Source organism: Microtus ochrogaster, linkage group LG8 (assembly GCF_000317375.1).
Source record: "Microtus ochrogaster isolate Prairie Vole_2 linkage group LG8, MicOch1.0, whole genome shotgun sequence".
Lineage (NCBI taxonomy): Eukaryota > Metazoa > Chordata > Mammalia > Rodentia > Cricetidae > Microtus > Microtus ochrogaster.
The window spans coordinates 1,148,118-1,164,727 of NC_022033.1; the positions used below are offsets into that span (position 1 = coordinate 1,148,118).

At 44.2% G+C, this 16,610-nt stretch overlaps 1 protein-coding gene across 6 annotated transcripts in view; it reads left to right on the top strand.

The window, feature by feature from the left end:
* The window catches only part of Dido1 (death inducer-obliterator 1), a 54,779-nt gene that overhangs the window by 20,237 nt on the left and 17,932 nt on the right, over window positions 1–16,610 (top strand). For 5 of the 6 annotated variants that reach the window (XM_013352140.2, XM_026787227.1, XM_026787226.1 and 2 more), the window contains exons 2-7: window positions 1,801–1,986; window positions 3,177–3,288; window positions 4,009–4,840; window positions 5,681–6,002; window positions 8,693–8,905; window positions 9,860–10,079. In XM_013352140.2, coding sequence (XP_013207594.1) covers window positions 4,011–4,840; window positions 5,681–6,002; window positions 8,693–8,905; window positions 9,860–10,079 — 1,585 coding nt within the window. In that variant the 5' untranslated portion in view covers window positions 1,801–1,986; window positions 3,177–3,288; window positions 4,009–4,010. The remainder of the gene's footprint in view (window positions 1–1,800; window positions 1,987–3,176; window positions 3,289–4,008; window positions 4,841–5,680; window positions 6,003–8,692; window positions 8,906–9,859; window positions 10,080–16,610) is intronic. The other variant, XM_013352141.2, reaches the window with a different exon arrangement.

Below are 16,610 nucleotides of genomic sequence, written 5' to 3' on the forward strand. Positions count from 1 at the left end.
GAAGCTGGACTTCAAGAGTTCACTACTGTGCTACAGCCCAGCTCTTACCTAGTTTTATAAAATGGTCTTATATAACTGAGGTTGGCCGCAAACTAGCCATTCTTCTGCCTTCCCTATTGCCTCAGTACTGAGATTTATATGCCTGTTGTCATGTAATAACTTTTTTTTACTTATAGCTTATGAATATGTTTCATTTTGTTTGTACTTTTATCTTGATACATTTATGTGCATTTATTTCACAAACTGAATTTTCAATAGTTTTCTGCATTGTCAGTTATGAAAAATCTTGGAAATATAGATTTCCATAATTTATTACAAATGACCTCTATCTCTTAGCAGAAATCACTGCATGTTTACTTCTTAGTATTCAGGATTATTTTAAATCCTTAGAAACACATTTCTTTTTTTATGTTAACCTGTACTTTTTACCCATATTGTGGATCCAGTCCGTGCTTTGCGGACACCCTACCAGTGAGCTATATTCTCTTTGATAAATTAACTCGTGTTTTTTCTGCAAGTATGTCAGTGCACCACACATGTGCCTGTTGCCTGTATAGGTCAGATAAGAGTGTTGGATTTTCTGGGGATACTCTGGAACTGGAATTATGGATGCTGGGGAACAAACCCGGGTCCTCTGCAAAAGCAACAAATGATCGTAGCAGCCATCCCTCTAATCCCTATAAGTGTTTTGTTTGTTTGTTGGTTTGTTTTTTATGCTTTTCATTCCTAAGAAATAGTTTGTGCTTCTTGTTGTCTGTTTAATTTTGGGGGTGCTATAAATCCAACCTAGGTCCTGTGACCTGGTCCAGCCAGTAGTTTCTGAACTCTTGAAGTTGACTTTTTGTGGCTAGCTCTCCATGTGACAGAAACTATAATGACACCCCCTGCAGCTACATGGATTGAACATGAGGTCTAAAAGGTTATTGTCACTTTAAGGGTACATGGAATGTTTGCCCTTTGTCTTTAGTTACTAGGGAGACTACAGTTAGCTGGAAAGCAGTTGGAGCCAGGCAGAGAGAGGAGGTAAGAGGTGGGTTCTGCTCAGAATTGCTGGCTTTGGCCCTTATGGTTTAAAAGACCTGTCTAGAAACAAAGACATCTGGAGAGGGTGTTTAGATTATGATTATATGAAAGAGGAAAGGAGGGGGCAGGTTTTTGTTAGGGGCTGAGGGTGGAAGGTATTTTGCTTTTCTGAGATAGAGCCTGAGAACAGTGTCATTAGGACCTTACCAGGAAGACTGGGCAAAATCAAAATGATTATTTATTTGTTTACTTACTTATTTTGGAATACACAGTCTCCTTGTATATTCCAGACTTCAGCCTCTGTGTGCTGGGATTATAGATAGGTACCTTGCCTGGCTCCCACATAGATGCCCACATCACATTGATTTTTTTTTTTTTTAGCAAATATGAATTTAGTTCTCTAAATTGCTTAGATTTTAAATTAACTTCTACATTACTAAATTTTAAAGAAAAACAATTACATAATTTTTTTTATTCAGGCTCATAACTTTTTTGTGTTTCTTCTCTCGATGTTTCTCTGTGCTGGGTCTGCTTCATGATAGGTTCTTAACTGAATTCCGAAGCGACTGATACCCTGAGCCTTCTTCTCACCTTGCCTTTGACTCTTGCCTGCATGGCCCCTTCTTTCAGCGTATACCAGTATCACTACTTCTCTGTTCTTCAGATATCTTTGTAGCTCACTCAGAATAGGTTAGGTAGAATTTGCCTTTTCTTGGTTGTTGGTGCGTGGTTTAGTCACCGTTGCTTAAGATCTGTAATATGTTTTCCCTCCTGTAGGAGCTTGTCCGGGAAGCAGTCCACACTGTTCCTTTGGTTGTTGGAAGCTCCAGAATCTTCTCACTGATGGACTGAGGCTGACAGAGGTGTGCTGAGGCCTGGCTGTCTGCTGGACCTGGTTCCCAGGTTCGTTGTTATATGTAGGATTTTCAGCCAAAGATTTCCAAGCTTTCAGTTTGGGGACAGGTAAGTGGCGTTATTTGTATAAATAAAGGAGTATAATGTAGCATTTGTATGTATTTTTAATAATCTAAAGTACCAGATTTTAGACCCTTAACAGCAGCACAGCTGTGTTCAATGAATGGCCATTATTAAGAATTTTACTGTTTCTTTGTTTTCATTTTGACTATGTTATCAGTTTGTAAGCCTTAATTGTGTAGTTTCTGTTAAATGGAAAAAAAAAACAGTTTTGTAGAGAAAAAGTGGCCTTGCCTTTCTGAGCAGGAAGACGACTTAGGTAGGCAGGCTGGCCCCTAAACTGCACTCTGAGAAGAGATGCGGTGTTGCTTGAAATTAGGATGCAGCTGTCTTGCTTCAGCTTGTCTGGAGTGTGGCTCAGTGGTAAAATAGAAGAGCTTACTGTAAAAATGTTTTGTTGCCTAAATGGAAAGACCATACTTCTCTCCCCGAGATTTTCTAACTAGAATGAACAAGCCGTTGCAGTAGATAGTTTGATGTTTACTTGGCTGTGTATATTTAGGGTTTTTTCTACATTTAAAAATGTTTTACTTTTATGTGTATAGGCATTTTGTTTGTGTGCGTGACTATGCACCATGTGTGTGCAGTACCCACAGAGGCCAGAGGGGCTGAGAGTAGAATAAGTTATTAGCTCTCTGTGGGTACTGGGACTCGAGTTTAGCTCCTGAAGAGTGGCCAGTGCTCTTAACTCCTGAGCATCTCTCCGGCCCTAGCTATGTGTATTTAAAAGGAATACACTAGGTGGACTTGGTGGTGATGTTTTTAATTCCAGCAATGGGGAGGCAGAGGTGGGTGGGTCTCTGAGTTCTAGGCCAGTCAATTACGTGGTGAGACCCAGTCTCCAAAAGGATAAAGAAGGAAGCACACCTCTGCCTTAGGAGGCCAGCCCCACCTCTGAGTGACATCAGTTTAATGCCATTGTTTCTGCTCTTGGTGTCCAGGTGAGGGGTTGGCACCTGACTTAGTTGACTTCTGGCTTTTACCATTTTTGGGAAGACACTAAGGTGGCTAAAGAAGTGATTCTTCATTCAGCAGCTTCACGTGACCTGAAGGCCAAGGTTACAGGGTGATGAAGATTAGTGCTAGGCAGCCTGTGACAGTTATCTACTAAACTGCTAGGAAGGAAAACATTATTTAAGGTACTGATAACTTTAAATTTTCTGTGTTTGCATTTTTAGGGTTTTCGTTTAATACCAATCCTTTCCCTGAGATGGAGCATGTGATAAAATCATTCATCACTAGCATTTAAATGCTATTGAAGTTTGGACAGCTAGGAAAAGAATTCTCAAGGTATATACCTTTTCCAATTTTATCAATTTTAAACAAGAATAAATAAAAATTTCATCTGTTAGAAAGAAAGTGAAAGACCTGAGTGTGTGGTGGTGTATGCTATAATCCCAGCGCTTGGGATGCTAAGGCATGAGGGCTGCCACAAGTTTAAAAACCTTAGGGAGGGATGCACACATGGCGATGCTTGGGCAGTCAGTAATATACCTTAAAGCTTGTTGCTTGTATCAGTAGGTCAAGGATCTGGGCAGTAGTTGTTCTTAACTTGGTGTCCACAAGAGTTACTCCATGCTCAGCTGGCTACAGTGTTCAAGACACTGTCCCTCCCAGTCTAGGCCCTGCACGAGAATAAAAAAGTCAGGGCCAAAGCCCCAGTCAGACTGGGCCCAGAAGTGGCACACAGCATGAGCAGCCTGACTCTACACAGAAGGCTTAAGAATAGTCTGGCTCTGTTGGCCTCACTGGTTGAATGTGTTTTCATGCTGCTTGGACTGCCCTCCCTTGTTAGTTTCCTACCCAGTTTGTTTATGTTCACTCTTCGACATTTGCTGCATAACTTAGAATCTCTTTATAAGTTACTTCAGTTGTCTCATACACACCATGGGAAACAGTGATCAGAGCAGTTCTGCTCCTCTAGAAAATGCCTTAGCTTGCCATCCAGGACTACATGGTGTGGTGGCTTGGTAGTCTGCTGGTCACGGTGTAATTGCCTTTTATCATTAGGTATGGATGATAAAGGGCACCTGAGCAATGAGGAAGCACCCAAGGCTATCAAACCCACCAGTAAAGAGTTCAGGAAAACCTGGGGGTTTCGAAGAACCACGATTGCCAAACGTGAGGGTGCAGGAGACACCGAGGTGGACCCCAGTGAGCAGCCACCACAACAGCATAGCCCCTCCCTGCGCCGCAGTGGACGGCAGCCAAAGCGCACCGAGAGAGTAGAAGAGTTCCTAACCACAGTTCGCCGCCGAGGGAGAAAGAATGTGCCAGTCTCCCTGGAGGATTCCAGTGAACCCACATCCTCCACAGTCACTGATGTGGAAACAGCCTCAGAGGGGAGTGTGGAGAGTAGTTCTGAGATCAGAAGTGGCCCTGCACCGGGCTCCTCAGGAAAAGAAGATCCTGCCTCTTCTGAAAAGGCAAAAGGAGGTGATGAGGAAGAAGACACCTCTGACAGTGACAGCGATGGCCTAACTTTGAAGGAACTTCAGAACCGCCTTCGAAGGAAGCGAGAACAAGAACCTGTGGAGAGGCCCCTGAGAGGCGCTCAGAATCGCCTAAGGAAGAAACGCCGAGAGGAGGACCCTGCTGAAACTGGGAATGCCCTAGCGGGCAGTGCTGATGACAATGCACCTCTCTGTAAGCAGGAGCCTGAGGCTAGTCAGGGACCAGTGTCCCAGTCAGAGAAAGATGACAGAGAAAATCAGTCAGAGGGGAAAGCAACTCAGGGAAGTAAAGAGGAAGGCCCCAGGGATACGGGCAAACCAAAGCCTGAGTGTGAGGTTTACGACCCCAATGCCCTGTACTGCATCTGCCGCCAGCCTCACAACAACAGGTAGGTGGAGGGAGGGAGACCTGTGCCCATTTTCAGAAAGAGCCAAGGGATAGAGACAGCGAGAGGACTCCCATTGCTTTGATGCCAAAGAGCTTAAAGCTGGGCTTGCCAGGCAGTGGTTTATTGAAAAAGGATGAGTGAGTCCTGTGAAAAAAGAGACAAAAGGAGTGGATCCACGTGGACTACCTAGAGCCACCCTTTCCACTGTGGCAGACACAGTCAAAGTGTCCAGCATGAGACAAGCCATGTGCAGCCAGTGGACACTAGATAGGTGAGAGCCAGCTGTTGTTCCAAAGATCCTATGGGAGAGTGTTACTCAGGACATGACTGCATCCAGTGTGGTCCTTTGCTTGAGCTGGCTGCCAGGTGGTGATGGGCATCCTTGTGGGATTATTCGAGGATGAAGTTGTTGCTCCTGTTGCGTAGAGATGCTCTGAAGCCTCTAGTTCACTCTTAAAGTGGTCCGACCAAAAGATGAAGAGCTAAGGAGTAGCGCAATGGATAGAAGCCCTGGGTTTGATCCCCAGTGCCTCATAAAGTGGTATGGTGGCATATACCTGTAATCTCAGCTTTCAGTAGAGGCAGGAAGATCAAAAATTCTAGATCATCCTTGGCTACCTAGGGAGTTTGAGACACAAGAAACCTTGTCTCAAAAAAATAAATAAGTAAATAGAAAAAAATAGGAATCAGATTTGGAACACTGGTAACAGAAGGAAGGGCACATGGATGTTTTAGTTCTGATCTCACGTTTTTCTTTATTGGCATGTTTTTATAATAGAATATTAAAAAGTTTGACTTGGTAATATGTTAGACAGTAACCACATAATCTTCCAATTTCAGGTTTATGATCTGCTGTGATCGATGTGAGGAGTGGTTCCATGGTGACTGTGTGGGTATTTCTGAGGCCCGAGGGCGACTCCTGGAGAGGAATGGGGAAGACTACATCTGCCCAAACTGCACCATTTTGCAGGTGCAGGATGAGACAAGTGCTAGTGGCACTGATGAGCAAGACACTGGGTGCAGACCTCTAGGTGCTGACGGCACAGACTGTACAAGTATAGGGACAGTAGAACAGAAGTCTGCTGAAGACCAGGGGATAAAGGGTAGAATTGAAAAGGCGGCAAACCCCAGCGGCAAGAAAAAACTCAAGATATTCCAGCCTGTAAGTATCTATCTGTCTGTTATGACAAGCACAAATGTCAGACTCACTGCTGGTGAAAACACCAAGACTAGGAAGGTGTTCCTTTGCAGTGGTTAGGTTTTTGAGGGGGCATCTTGCTACTGCTTCCATCTTAACTCAGCTCACATATATCTGTGTCACTCTGGTTGGCCTCCAGTTTGTGACCCCTCTGCCTTAGCCTACTTAGTACTAAGAGTACAGATATGTACCACCAACACCATACTCGAATGGTCCTTAAAGGAAAAAAAAATGTTCTCCGTGCTGCTGTTGACTAAAGTTGTTTGTGTGGGGGGAATTAGCCTTTTCACATGTTGTTGGTGTTCCATGTTTTGAGTGCTGGCGGAATCATTGAGAGAAAGGTAGCTTGTATTCTCCTCTTATCATCTTGACTTGAGTTGTTACAGGCCTTTACTCATTGGGTTGTTTCTCTACCTGCCCAGTGTTTGCTCGTTCTTCCTTCTTGATCCATATTAATTATCTCATGGGACCATGATGTGCACATTTCCCGTGAACTGAGACTGGCAGGCCATCCCTAGTCGGTGTAGAGTCTAGAATGTCACCGCCCTAGCATGCACTGTGTGCCGCAAGGCCAAAGAGGGATGGCTGTGTGAAATTGTGCTGTTGGCACCGTTTACTCGGAGTTACTGGTTTGATGTTTTTATTGCCAGTACATTAGACATGGCCTGAATTTTATTCTGTGTAAACTTAGATCTGGTAGAAGAAAAGCAACTATGTTAAATATTTAAACTGAAGACTGACATTTTGCCTGGCTCAGTGTAAGGGACATGTTACTGTGTCCTTAGCTTTTCCATCAACAGAATAGTAGAAAAGACATCACATGTGCTGTTGCTGTGTGTGATTTCTGCTGCTGAGTGACAGACTTTGCTTAAAATTCCACCCTGGTATCCATGAGTCAGGTCTTGATATAGAGCCCTGGCCCCCAACGGGAACAAGAGTGTCCTTTCCCAAGGCTTCATCTTGGCTGGAGGATGTGGTCTCAATAGAAGATAGCTAGAGATGACCCACTCTGAAGGTCTCTCAGCTGTCAGGCTTACGTCTCATCTGGTCTTTCTGATATACTTCAAACTAAATGGCCACTCAAAAAAAGGCTGCCTTTTCTTCAAAACCCACTGGATTTCTCTCTTTTAGGGAATGGTACATTTTCTCTTTAAGAATTTTTACCTAAGACCAGCCTGGTCTACAGAGCTAGTTCCAGGATAGGCTCCAAAACCACAGAGAAACCCTGTCTCGAAAAAACAAAAAAAGGAATTTTTACCTGAGGGCTGGGTGTGGCAGAGTCCACGCTCTGGAGGCAGTGTGAGTTCAAGGAGACACAGTGAGTTCCAGGCCAGGCGAGAAAGACCACCTTAGGAGACTTTTTTTCTTTCTCCTGGGGGCCTGGAGAGGTAACTTAGTGACTAAAAACATTAGTTGCTCTTCCAGAGGATCTGGGTTCAGTTCATAGCACCCACACGATGTCTCACTGCCATCTCAAGTAACTCAGGCATCAGGGAATTGAGTGCCCACTCTGACTTCGGTGGCAAAACACCCATGCTCATAAAGGAGTTTCTACCTGGGCCTCTGGGGTGGCTCATTGAGTAAAGGCGCCTGTCACAAAACTAATGACCTTAGTTTCATCTTCAGATCCCACGTGATAAAAGGAGGGAGCTGACTATCTGTACACGTGTGTGCACCTCTACACACACACAAACGCACAAAATAAGCATTTTAAGGGCATAATTTGTGCCTCATTAAATAGACATTTTGACCTTTTTTATGTTTTATTTTAAGGTATTTGTCGGGAAGGCGTAATGTATACAGTGCCCTCAGAGGTCAGAAGTCTAAGTTACAGGTGGTGAGCTGCCTGACATGGTCTTCTGTAAAAGCATTCTAGGCCATATTTCCAGCCCCGTTCTAACTCTAGTTATCATTTGGGACCTGCACATGTTTTCTGTAGGAGGCATGTTGATCTGAAGCTCCCATGTATACAGAGTTTGTCAGGACAGTAGTTAAGGGGGAAATGGGTTTGTATAGTTCACATAAACAAAGACAGGGTCTTACTATTAAGCCTGCGCTGGCCTAGAATTTGAGAATCTGCTGCCTTCCTTTTCCAAGTACTAGAATTGTATTAAAGATGTCACCATGCATAGCTTACGAAGAAAAAAAATGTTTTATTCATATCAAAAATATTGTTAGAGGGGCTGGAGAAATGGCTCAGAGGTTAAGAGCATTGCCTGCTCTTCCAAAGGTCCTGAGTTCAATTCCCAGCAACCATATGGTGGCTCACAACCATCTGTAATGAGGTCTGGTGCCCTCTTCTGGCCTGCAGGCATACACACAGAATATTGTATACATAATATTAAAAAAAATATTGTTAGAGCCAGTCATAGTGGTTTAGACTTTGTTGTGCCTTTAGTCTTAGCACTGGGAGGCATAAGCAGGTAGTTCCCTGAGTTCTGGGCCAGCCAGAGTTAGTGAGACATCCTCTCAAGAAAAGAAAAGAAAAGAAAAGAAAAGAAAAGAAAAGAAAAGAAAAGAAAAGAAAAGAAAAGAAAAAAACACTGCTAGTGTCTTGATCACAGTAGCCATCAATGCCATCAATAGAGCTGTCACAGTGCTCAATACTAGTGTGGGCGTGTATATTGTCTGAAGTCACCTGTTTCATTCTGCAGGTTGTAGAGGCTCCTGGTGCTGCTAAGTGCATTGGCCCTGGGTGTTCCAGTGTAGCACAGCCTGACTCAGTGTACTGCAGTAATGATTGCATTCTCAAACACGCTGCAGCTACTATGAAATTTCTAAGTTCAGGTAAAGAACAAAAACAAAAACCCAAGGAGAAGGTCAAGATGAAGCCAGAAAAGTTCAATCTTCCAAAATGCAGTGTTCAGGTAAGCTGACGAAAGTTACCTTCAGGACAATTGAAACAGAAAGTGTTTGAAAGTACTCTTCATAGATTTGTTGGTGTTTGCATGAGGGGTGCAGGGAACAACAGATGTCAACAAAATCTAGATCACATTTTTCTTATCTATCTTCCCCATTTGCTGAGGACATGAATATAGTAAAACGAGCATGTGGCTGTTGTTTTTTTTGTTGTTGTTGTTTTGTTTTTCAAGCCAGGGTCTTACTGTGTAGACCAGGCTGGCCTCAGACTCACAGAGATCCTCCTGCTTCTGCCTACTGAGTGCTTGGGACTAAAGGCGTGTACCACTGCTGCCTGGCCGGTCCTAGGATTTCTACATATCCAATGGGGATGGTGTTTCTTTTGTTTTAAAGGCAGTTCTGTAGCCAGGCAGGCCTTGAACTTGGTTTTCTTTCCTTAGCCCCCCACTCAGCTGGGATTACAGTCCTGTGCCATCAAGCCTGACTAGGTTTTTTTGTTTTAGTTTGTTTTTCAAGGCTGTCATCTTGCATCTTTGAACTCCCAGAAAAGTAGTTGCTTTATACAGTGCTGGGGGCAATAGTGCAGAGCACTGGAGTCTGGCCACAGGGAATGCCAATGCCATCTTCTCTACACGTCCTCATGCCCACGTGCAGGCCCTTTTCAATTTGTTTTTAGTTTATTTTGCTGTTTTGCCGAGAGGGGTTCATTCCTCCACTAGGTTACAGACCAGTCTGGGTCAGGAACCATGACATTACCCAGATATTAGGTGGGAGTGCTAAGGGTTATTGGGTACGTAGACATAGCCATATGGAACCACAAGATTCTAAAGTCTGCTTCAGCTTGGGTGAAGGGTCTTCAGGTGCCAAAATAAAAATAAAAAGCAGCATCATGTCTCTAATTGGTCACTGAAGCAGAGGTGTCACTTCAGACCTTAATAATTGGGATTTCACTGATTATCCAGGTGGGGATTAAAATCTCTTCTGTGCATAAGAGACTAGCTTCAGAAAAAAAAGAAAACCCAGTGAAGAAAGTGATGGTGGCTCCTAGGAGTGAAGCTTCAGGGAAGGAGATAACCTGCGAAAGCACCACCCCATCCTGGGCGAGTGACCACAACTACAATGCTGTGAAGCCTGAGAAGCCCGAGAAGCCCACTGCTCTCTCACCCACCCTATTGAGTAAATGTACGTATCACCTGAAGGCTGGCTTCACAAGCCCTTCCCATCATCTGGATGGCTGCTTGGGGCTGTCTAGGAATGGAATCATGGGTAAACTGGTAGCTAGCTGCTCATGGCCAGCCAGAAACAAATGCCAATTTGCCTCTGGACCCCAGGTATTCCTGTCTAGCCTGTGGAGCTTCTCTGGGTGTTTCCTAAAGAGCTGTGTAGGTCTCACATTGGAGGCAATTCCTCATTTCAGTTTCAGGTTTTGGTAAGTATTTTCACTGCTCTCAAGATGGGACTACATCCATACACTTTTCAGATTCCAGGCTCAGTGCTGTGCAAACACCAATGTCTCCCAGGACGGCTCTGCACAATCTGCACATTACCTATTTTCTGCACACGTAGACATCATTGCTTGTCTATAGCAAAAACTTTTTTTTCCCCAGGAGCTAGGACATTTGAAGGGACAGGTAGATAATTTGCTTATGTCTGTTTCACACACTACATACCTACATGACAAACAGATTCACAGTTTGAAGGTCATTCATCATTGCTGCTCAGACCCTAATGTGAGCAATTATGTTGACTTTTATACTGAGGTAGTGTCCTTATCAAAGGGAGAATTGTGGGTAGTGGCTTCCAGGTTCCTTTTATAGATGTTTAGATTAGTAGTCTGCCCCAAGATTTCAAATAATTGTAATGGCAATAGTTTGAGTAAATTTTTGGAAACCCTGGATTAGATCACAGAATTTGAAGCCATTCTTGGTTCATAGCCCCCTGCTCTACAAGGTACACTGTGCAGTGGTTCCAAGTGAGTTCTCAGTTGTGTTCTTGATAGTGTTTGTTCCATCTTTGCCCACCCTCAACCCAAGATAGGGCTCTTATAGCCCAGGCTAGCTGTAAATTTGTTGTGAAGCTGAGGATGACTTTGAACTTGTGATCTTCCTGCCTCCACCTGTAAAGAGTATTAGGATATACAGGCACGCACCTGATTTATGTTCTGGGGCGTGAACTTGGGGCATATTAGTGAAGCAGTCTACCAGCTGAGCCACATTCCTAGCCCATGATCTTCCTGTATTTACTTCCTGAGTGCTGGGATTACAGGCATGTGGTGCTGGGGGTCAAACCCAGGACTTCATGCATGACTAGGTAAGTGCTACTACTGACCAGTCTGTACCCTAACCCATTAGTGCATTTGTAACCTTTAAAAAGTATCACACTCTGAATTTCACATGTATAAACGTGCTACATTTCTTATTAGCCCTTTAGCAAGTTCACTAAGGGAGGGACCTCTTGCAGGTAGGTTCACAAAATGAGAATGCAGCTTTGCATGGAGTTGTGGGTCCAGAGTTGAGACGAGAATGTTGAGTCTAGGTTGCAGAGTGAAAACCAGTCTCTAGGGCCAGGAGGAGGGAAAGGAATGTGAAAGATCCAAGAACGGAGTAAATTGGCGCACCCCGCTGTTTTATGGCAGCCCCTGTGCACTTCAGGCAATCCAGTAGTGAGTTTTTATGTTTGCAGAGGACATGACTGGTCTCAGGTGTTGAGTTACAGCATCTCTACAGCAGCAGCATGGTGAGCCAGTGAGCAGTAGACTTAGAGCCAAGCATCCCTCTCAGACAGGAAAAGGCCCGCTACCTGTAGGGCTCACGTGCTTCTTAATTGTCTGTCGACCTAACAATAAAGGACAGAAACCTGGGGCCTGAAGAGTGATAACAGCTCTGTTCACCTTTATTGTGAGCCCAGAATGGGAAAGCTGCTCTTGAAATTCTGGCTCAGGGTCTCACTTTAGAAGCAATTAAACCTCTAGTTTCAGTTTCAGACCCTGGTAAGTATATTGCCTGTGTGACATCATAGAAGTTTCTGTGTCCTGGAGAGAGAGTATATTGGTGAGGGAGATGGAGAATAGTGGACCTAAGATCAGAGTGCTGTCTTCTGTCTCCCTTCTGCGACTTTGGGAGAGATGGAAGGCTTCCCAGGGGTCGACAAGGTGACCAGTTTATTTTTGTTTTGAGACAGAGTTTCTTTATGTAGCCTTGGCTGTCCTGGAACTTAGTCTGTACACCAGGCTGGCCTCGAACTCAAGAGATCCACCTGCCTCTCCCGAGTGCTGGGACTAAAGGTGTGTGCCACCACTGCCCGGCTGGTTACCAGTTTCTCTTCTCAGGTTCTTCTCTGTCCTGTCTCGCCTTATCTTCCACATTGGCACTTTAGTAGAGCTGATAGGCTCCAGGTGCAGGAAGGTGGGACAAGTTAACAACCGATTACTCTTTCCAACAAACCAGCATCTCAAGTTGACCGGCATTCAAAATAGAGCATGCATTAGGGACATGTTTCTGAACCAGTTGCCTGTCTCTCCCCCCTCCCCCCCTGTATTCCACAAATATTATCTTCCAAACATTAAGAAGAAGAGTGGTGTCATCAGTGAGGAGCAATGTCTCTTCTGCCTCTTGCTGTCAAACAGGGCCTGGCCCCTTTGACCCTTCTTGCCCTGCCTGCACAGTGTAAGGCACCATCACACAGTCCGCAACTGTCTCAAGGACTCTGGCCCTGTCTCCCACTGCCTGTGTGCAGAACACATATGAGGGTATGGGGGGCGGAATGGGGGAGGGGGATACAAAGTGAAACCAGTGCTGGGAACACATCCTCCAATCTGCTGAATGGATGCTCACCATGTTCACTGACTGAGAAGACTGCATGGCAGAGCCGAGCCCTGCTGCCGCCGCCCTCTAGGTGGATGCAGGCAGGCAGCGTGCTGCCCTGCACAGGAAGCCACTCCTCCACATGCAGGTGATTCCATTTCACGCACAGTTGTTCCTCTAATTTTTTTTTCTAGGATATCTGTACGATTATAGAAACAGTTGTCATTTTTAAAATACCTAAAGATCCTGATATTGCTGTTACCCTCCTTTGTTTCCTTCTGTTTCTTATTTTCACTGACACCTCCCATTGTCAGGGGAGGGAAGTGGGCTAAACACTTGCCTAAAATATTCTTGGCTTATTAGTTTTGAAACAGAACTTGGCATTTATACTTATGCACAATTAATATTTTGGATTCATTAAATGGCTCATCAAGTGACTTAAAACACTGGGTAAATAGGTCTTGACAACACTGCATCTCGCTGGGGGGATTAATAGAAAACCCCAGCTGCCTATAAACCCACATCTTGGGGATTGACTACATCCTACCCATGTGGAAACATTTTTCTTGTTAACGCCTGCATCCTGCACAGGCGACTAGGTAGGGGAGTGGATGGAGCAGGGAGAAGTAGGTTTTTGCCAGGTTGTCTCAATGTGTGGGCTCCAGAAGCACATGTGATAAGATCATGAAGGACTAATTCTCTAGTATATGGAGGGAACTGGAAACCTAAGGGTGAACCTGTGTTTTATCAGCTGTATGAGCCGTTTATTTGTCTCCTCCAGAGTTGTTAGTGGCAATAAAATGGGGATTAGGGGGGCAGCTTTCACATCTAAAAGCCCCTCCCAAAACAAAATTTGTACCAAGGGGGTTAAACTTGGGCAGCCATTTTATAATATACAGAGAGCAGAAACTTACTAGGTTGTCAGTTAAATTCTTTTGGTATTTTAAATCATTTTACTTTTTATAAATCTTTTAAAAGCCTACTATTAAAAATTGGATCATAGCACTAACCTGAACCTGCCAAATGAGTCCCTAAGAATACCATGTCTGTCCTGCAACTGTCCCTGTGTGTGTCCTTCACCTCTCTGAATTACCTTCCTGTGGATCCCAGGGGTAACACTCCAAGAAAATCCTTTTGATTGCATTGCTGCTGTCAAGAGTACAAAGGTCATCTCTGAAGAAGCCTGCCAAGACTCATCATTAGTATATTGTTAGTCTGTATAGAGTGGTAAAATGCTTTTGCTACACACCGACATGCATGTAGTTGCTATGTTAGGGTCCAAAAGTTAGAGAGTGAACGTGAAAGATCAGATTCTTTGCTGCTTTAATGAGGGTTTGGGCAACATTGATTTGCCACAAACCTGGACGAGTTCGGCAAGAACCTAAGGTAATGTTGCACTCTCTTCGCCTGTTCTCAGCTGCACCTCCAGCTTTGGATCCTTAAGGTGTAGAGGGTCCAAGGAAGGCACATGGACTATTTTTAACATGTTCCTGTCTTACTGGATTCAGTAAACAATAGGTACAAAGATATAATGGTTAAAATGGACTTTATTGAAGTCATCTGTGCCAGTGTTTGGAGAAATCTGAGAAACAGCAGCTCAGTTTCCACATAGCTGGGCAAGACAACACCTACACGGCCTTCACCAACTGCATTCCAGTGACTTAATATATATAACATTGCCATGCCTGTGATTTAAGTTAAAATTTTCAAGATACTAAGTGAAATGATTAAGATAATTTGCAAGTTTCTTAGACTTGATTTCTGCACTAAGATGGAAGTTAAATACTGGACATCAGTAAGAAATAAAAATTTGGTTTTCATTCTCCCAAACATAGCAGCTGGATGTGGACCTCTACAGGGTCATTGTAGTCACAGTGGGCAACCAAGGAGCATCTCTGACGTAGCCTGTGCTGCTTTTGTCCAGATCTTATATAAAAGTACCTGCTTTTAAAAAGATAATTTGTTTTTGAGATGGTTTCAATACCCCTGGTCACCTCTCCCTCGGTCCTGCTTCAGCCTCTATAAAGGGTGTTAATTTGAAGATACTTCAACATGTTTAGGGAGCAACAGCAGAAACATTTCCACTTGCTACTGCCATCTCGCCAGGAAGAGGTGCAATGACACAATGGGAAATCCACAGCTAAGGAGCAGAATTCAACTTGGTGCTGCTTATGGTCACTCCGCAAAGCAGTTCTCTTAAGGTGCTGGAGGTGAAATACCTGCATGGGGACAAGCTTAGCAGCCTCCTGCAAAGACAGTCACCAGACAGGGTGTCTGGGGGGGTGGTTGGCACTGTAGATTTGACACACCTTCCCTGTGTGTGGACCCTACTCCCTGTTAGGCTTCCACATAACTGTTCCAGGGTTCTGCCCCGGGGAGGACATAAGCCCAGAGTTTCTCCCCCAGTTCCTTTCTCCTTGTCTCCACTGTGGGTCACTACTGCCATCTGGTGGCCAGCAGTGCTATAGCCTTGCTAATAAACCCCTGGTGTGATGAGATTACAGCTGTTGTGAGCCTGTGCAGAGAGCATCTGCCGGTACTCATCAAATTTGAAACAACTTAGTTTCCTATACAAAGAGCTGGCCTTAGCAGCGGTTCCCCTAAGATAGTGGTCAACAACAGCACTGGAAACAAACAACCTTCTTCCTGCTACTCAGTGTTACTCAGTGCCTTCTTAACCCACAAGAGGGCAGAGGATGTTAGAATGTCTCAGCTAGCGGGATGGGCATGTGAATGGGAACTCAGCACCAGATATGGCTCTTTGCTGACCAGCAGAGAAAACACAGAAGTAGTAACAACCACTTTTTGTACAGTATATAGCTAAAAATAAGTCTGGGGCTGAGGAAGTGACTTGATTAAGGCACTGGTTTTAAACCCAGGAGTTGGGGAAGGGAATGGAACAAGGATTTACAAATTTATTGCTCTACTCAGAAATGAAAGTGAATCTCTGCTGCTGGCATTGTAGCAGTTGCTGCTCTAAATCAGCGTCACTGCTTTTTCTCTCTCTAGGGACTAGAGGAGCATGTCAGTTCCTTGAGCAGTGGCAGAGCATGACTGTTGCCAGGTTTGACCCCCTCCGAAAGTGTCAAGGTGCTGATTGGCAGATGACTAGTGACACCCATATTTGCCAATCTATAATTATATAACATGGCCTTTTACACACTGCTGGAAGTATCATTAAAGGGTCTTGACTTTTTGACCTTAAATGGGCAAAAACAACTGGACCTGTAAGTCTGTAGTGATGGTTAGTGATGAGTGACATTTAGGTATCCCTGCTATAGAAGTTTTAGAAATAGCTAGAATGCAGTCAGACCGAGAGAGATTGGATCTGTGGTTTTGAGGTTCACATTTGTAATCAGAAGCAAGAAAATGCTATCAGGTGTTTGAGACTAGGAGAGGCTTTGTTGAGCTGGCATTGCCTTTTACAGAGGGAAAGACAGCTGGCTTTAGGTCCTGCTTTTGTTAGCATTTCACTGTTGTGGTCATAGATGGCTGGCAATCTAGTACACGTTTATTATACCCCTGCCCAGTGTCAGTACCTTATTAGCACTTGGTCCTTACTGTTCTCAAAGGAATCTGCACTTTTTATATTTTTCTCCATGTAACACAGCAGCCAGACATGCAGGTGAATTGCTGAACTCCCTGGAGCTGAGAGTTAGAAATAAAACATCCACTGCAGAGTCCTTGGACTTTGACCTTGATCTATGGGAAACTTGGCTAAGAATGTGCTCTCTTCTAATAAACCAACTGTCTTACACTGTATTATAAAAACAGGTTCTTGACCAAAAAAAAAAAAAATAGTATATTCCTTTGTTGAGAGTGTGCTCCTAATTTCTGTTTTGTACAGATCTGCCTCTGGATATTTTCTGTCCTCATCTAGAAAAATGCAGTTTTGGTAGATGTGACTTCA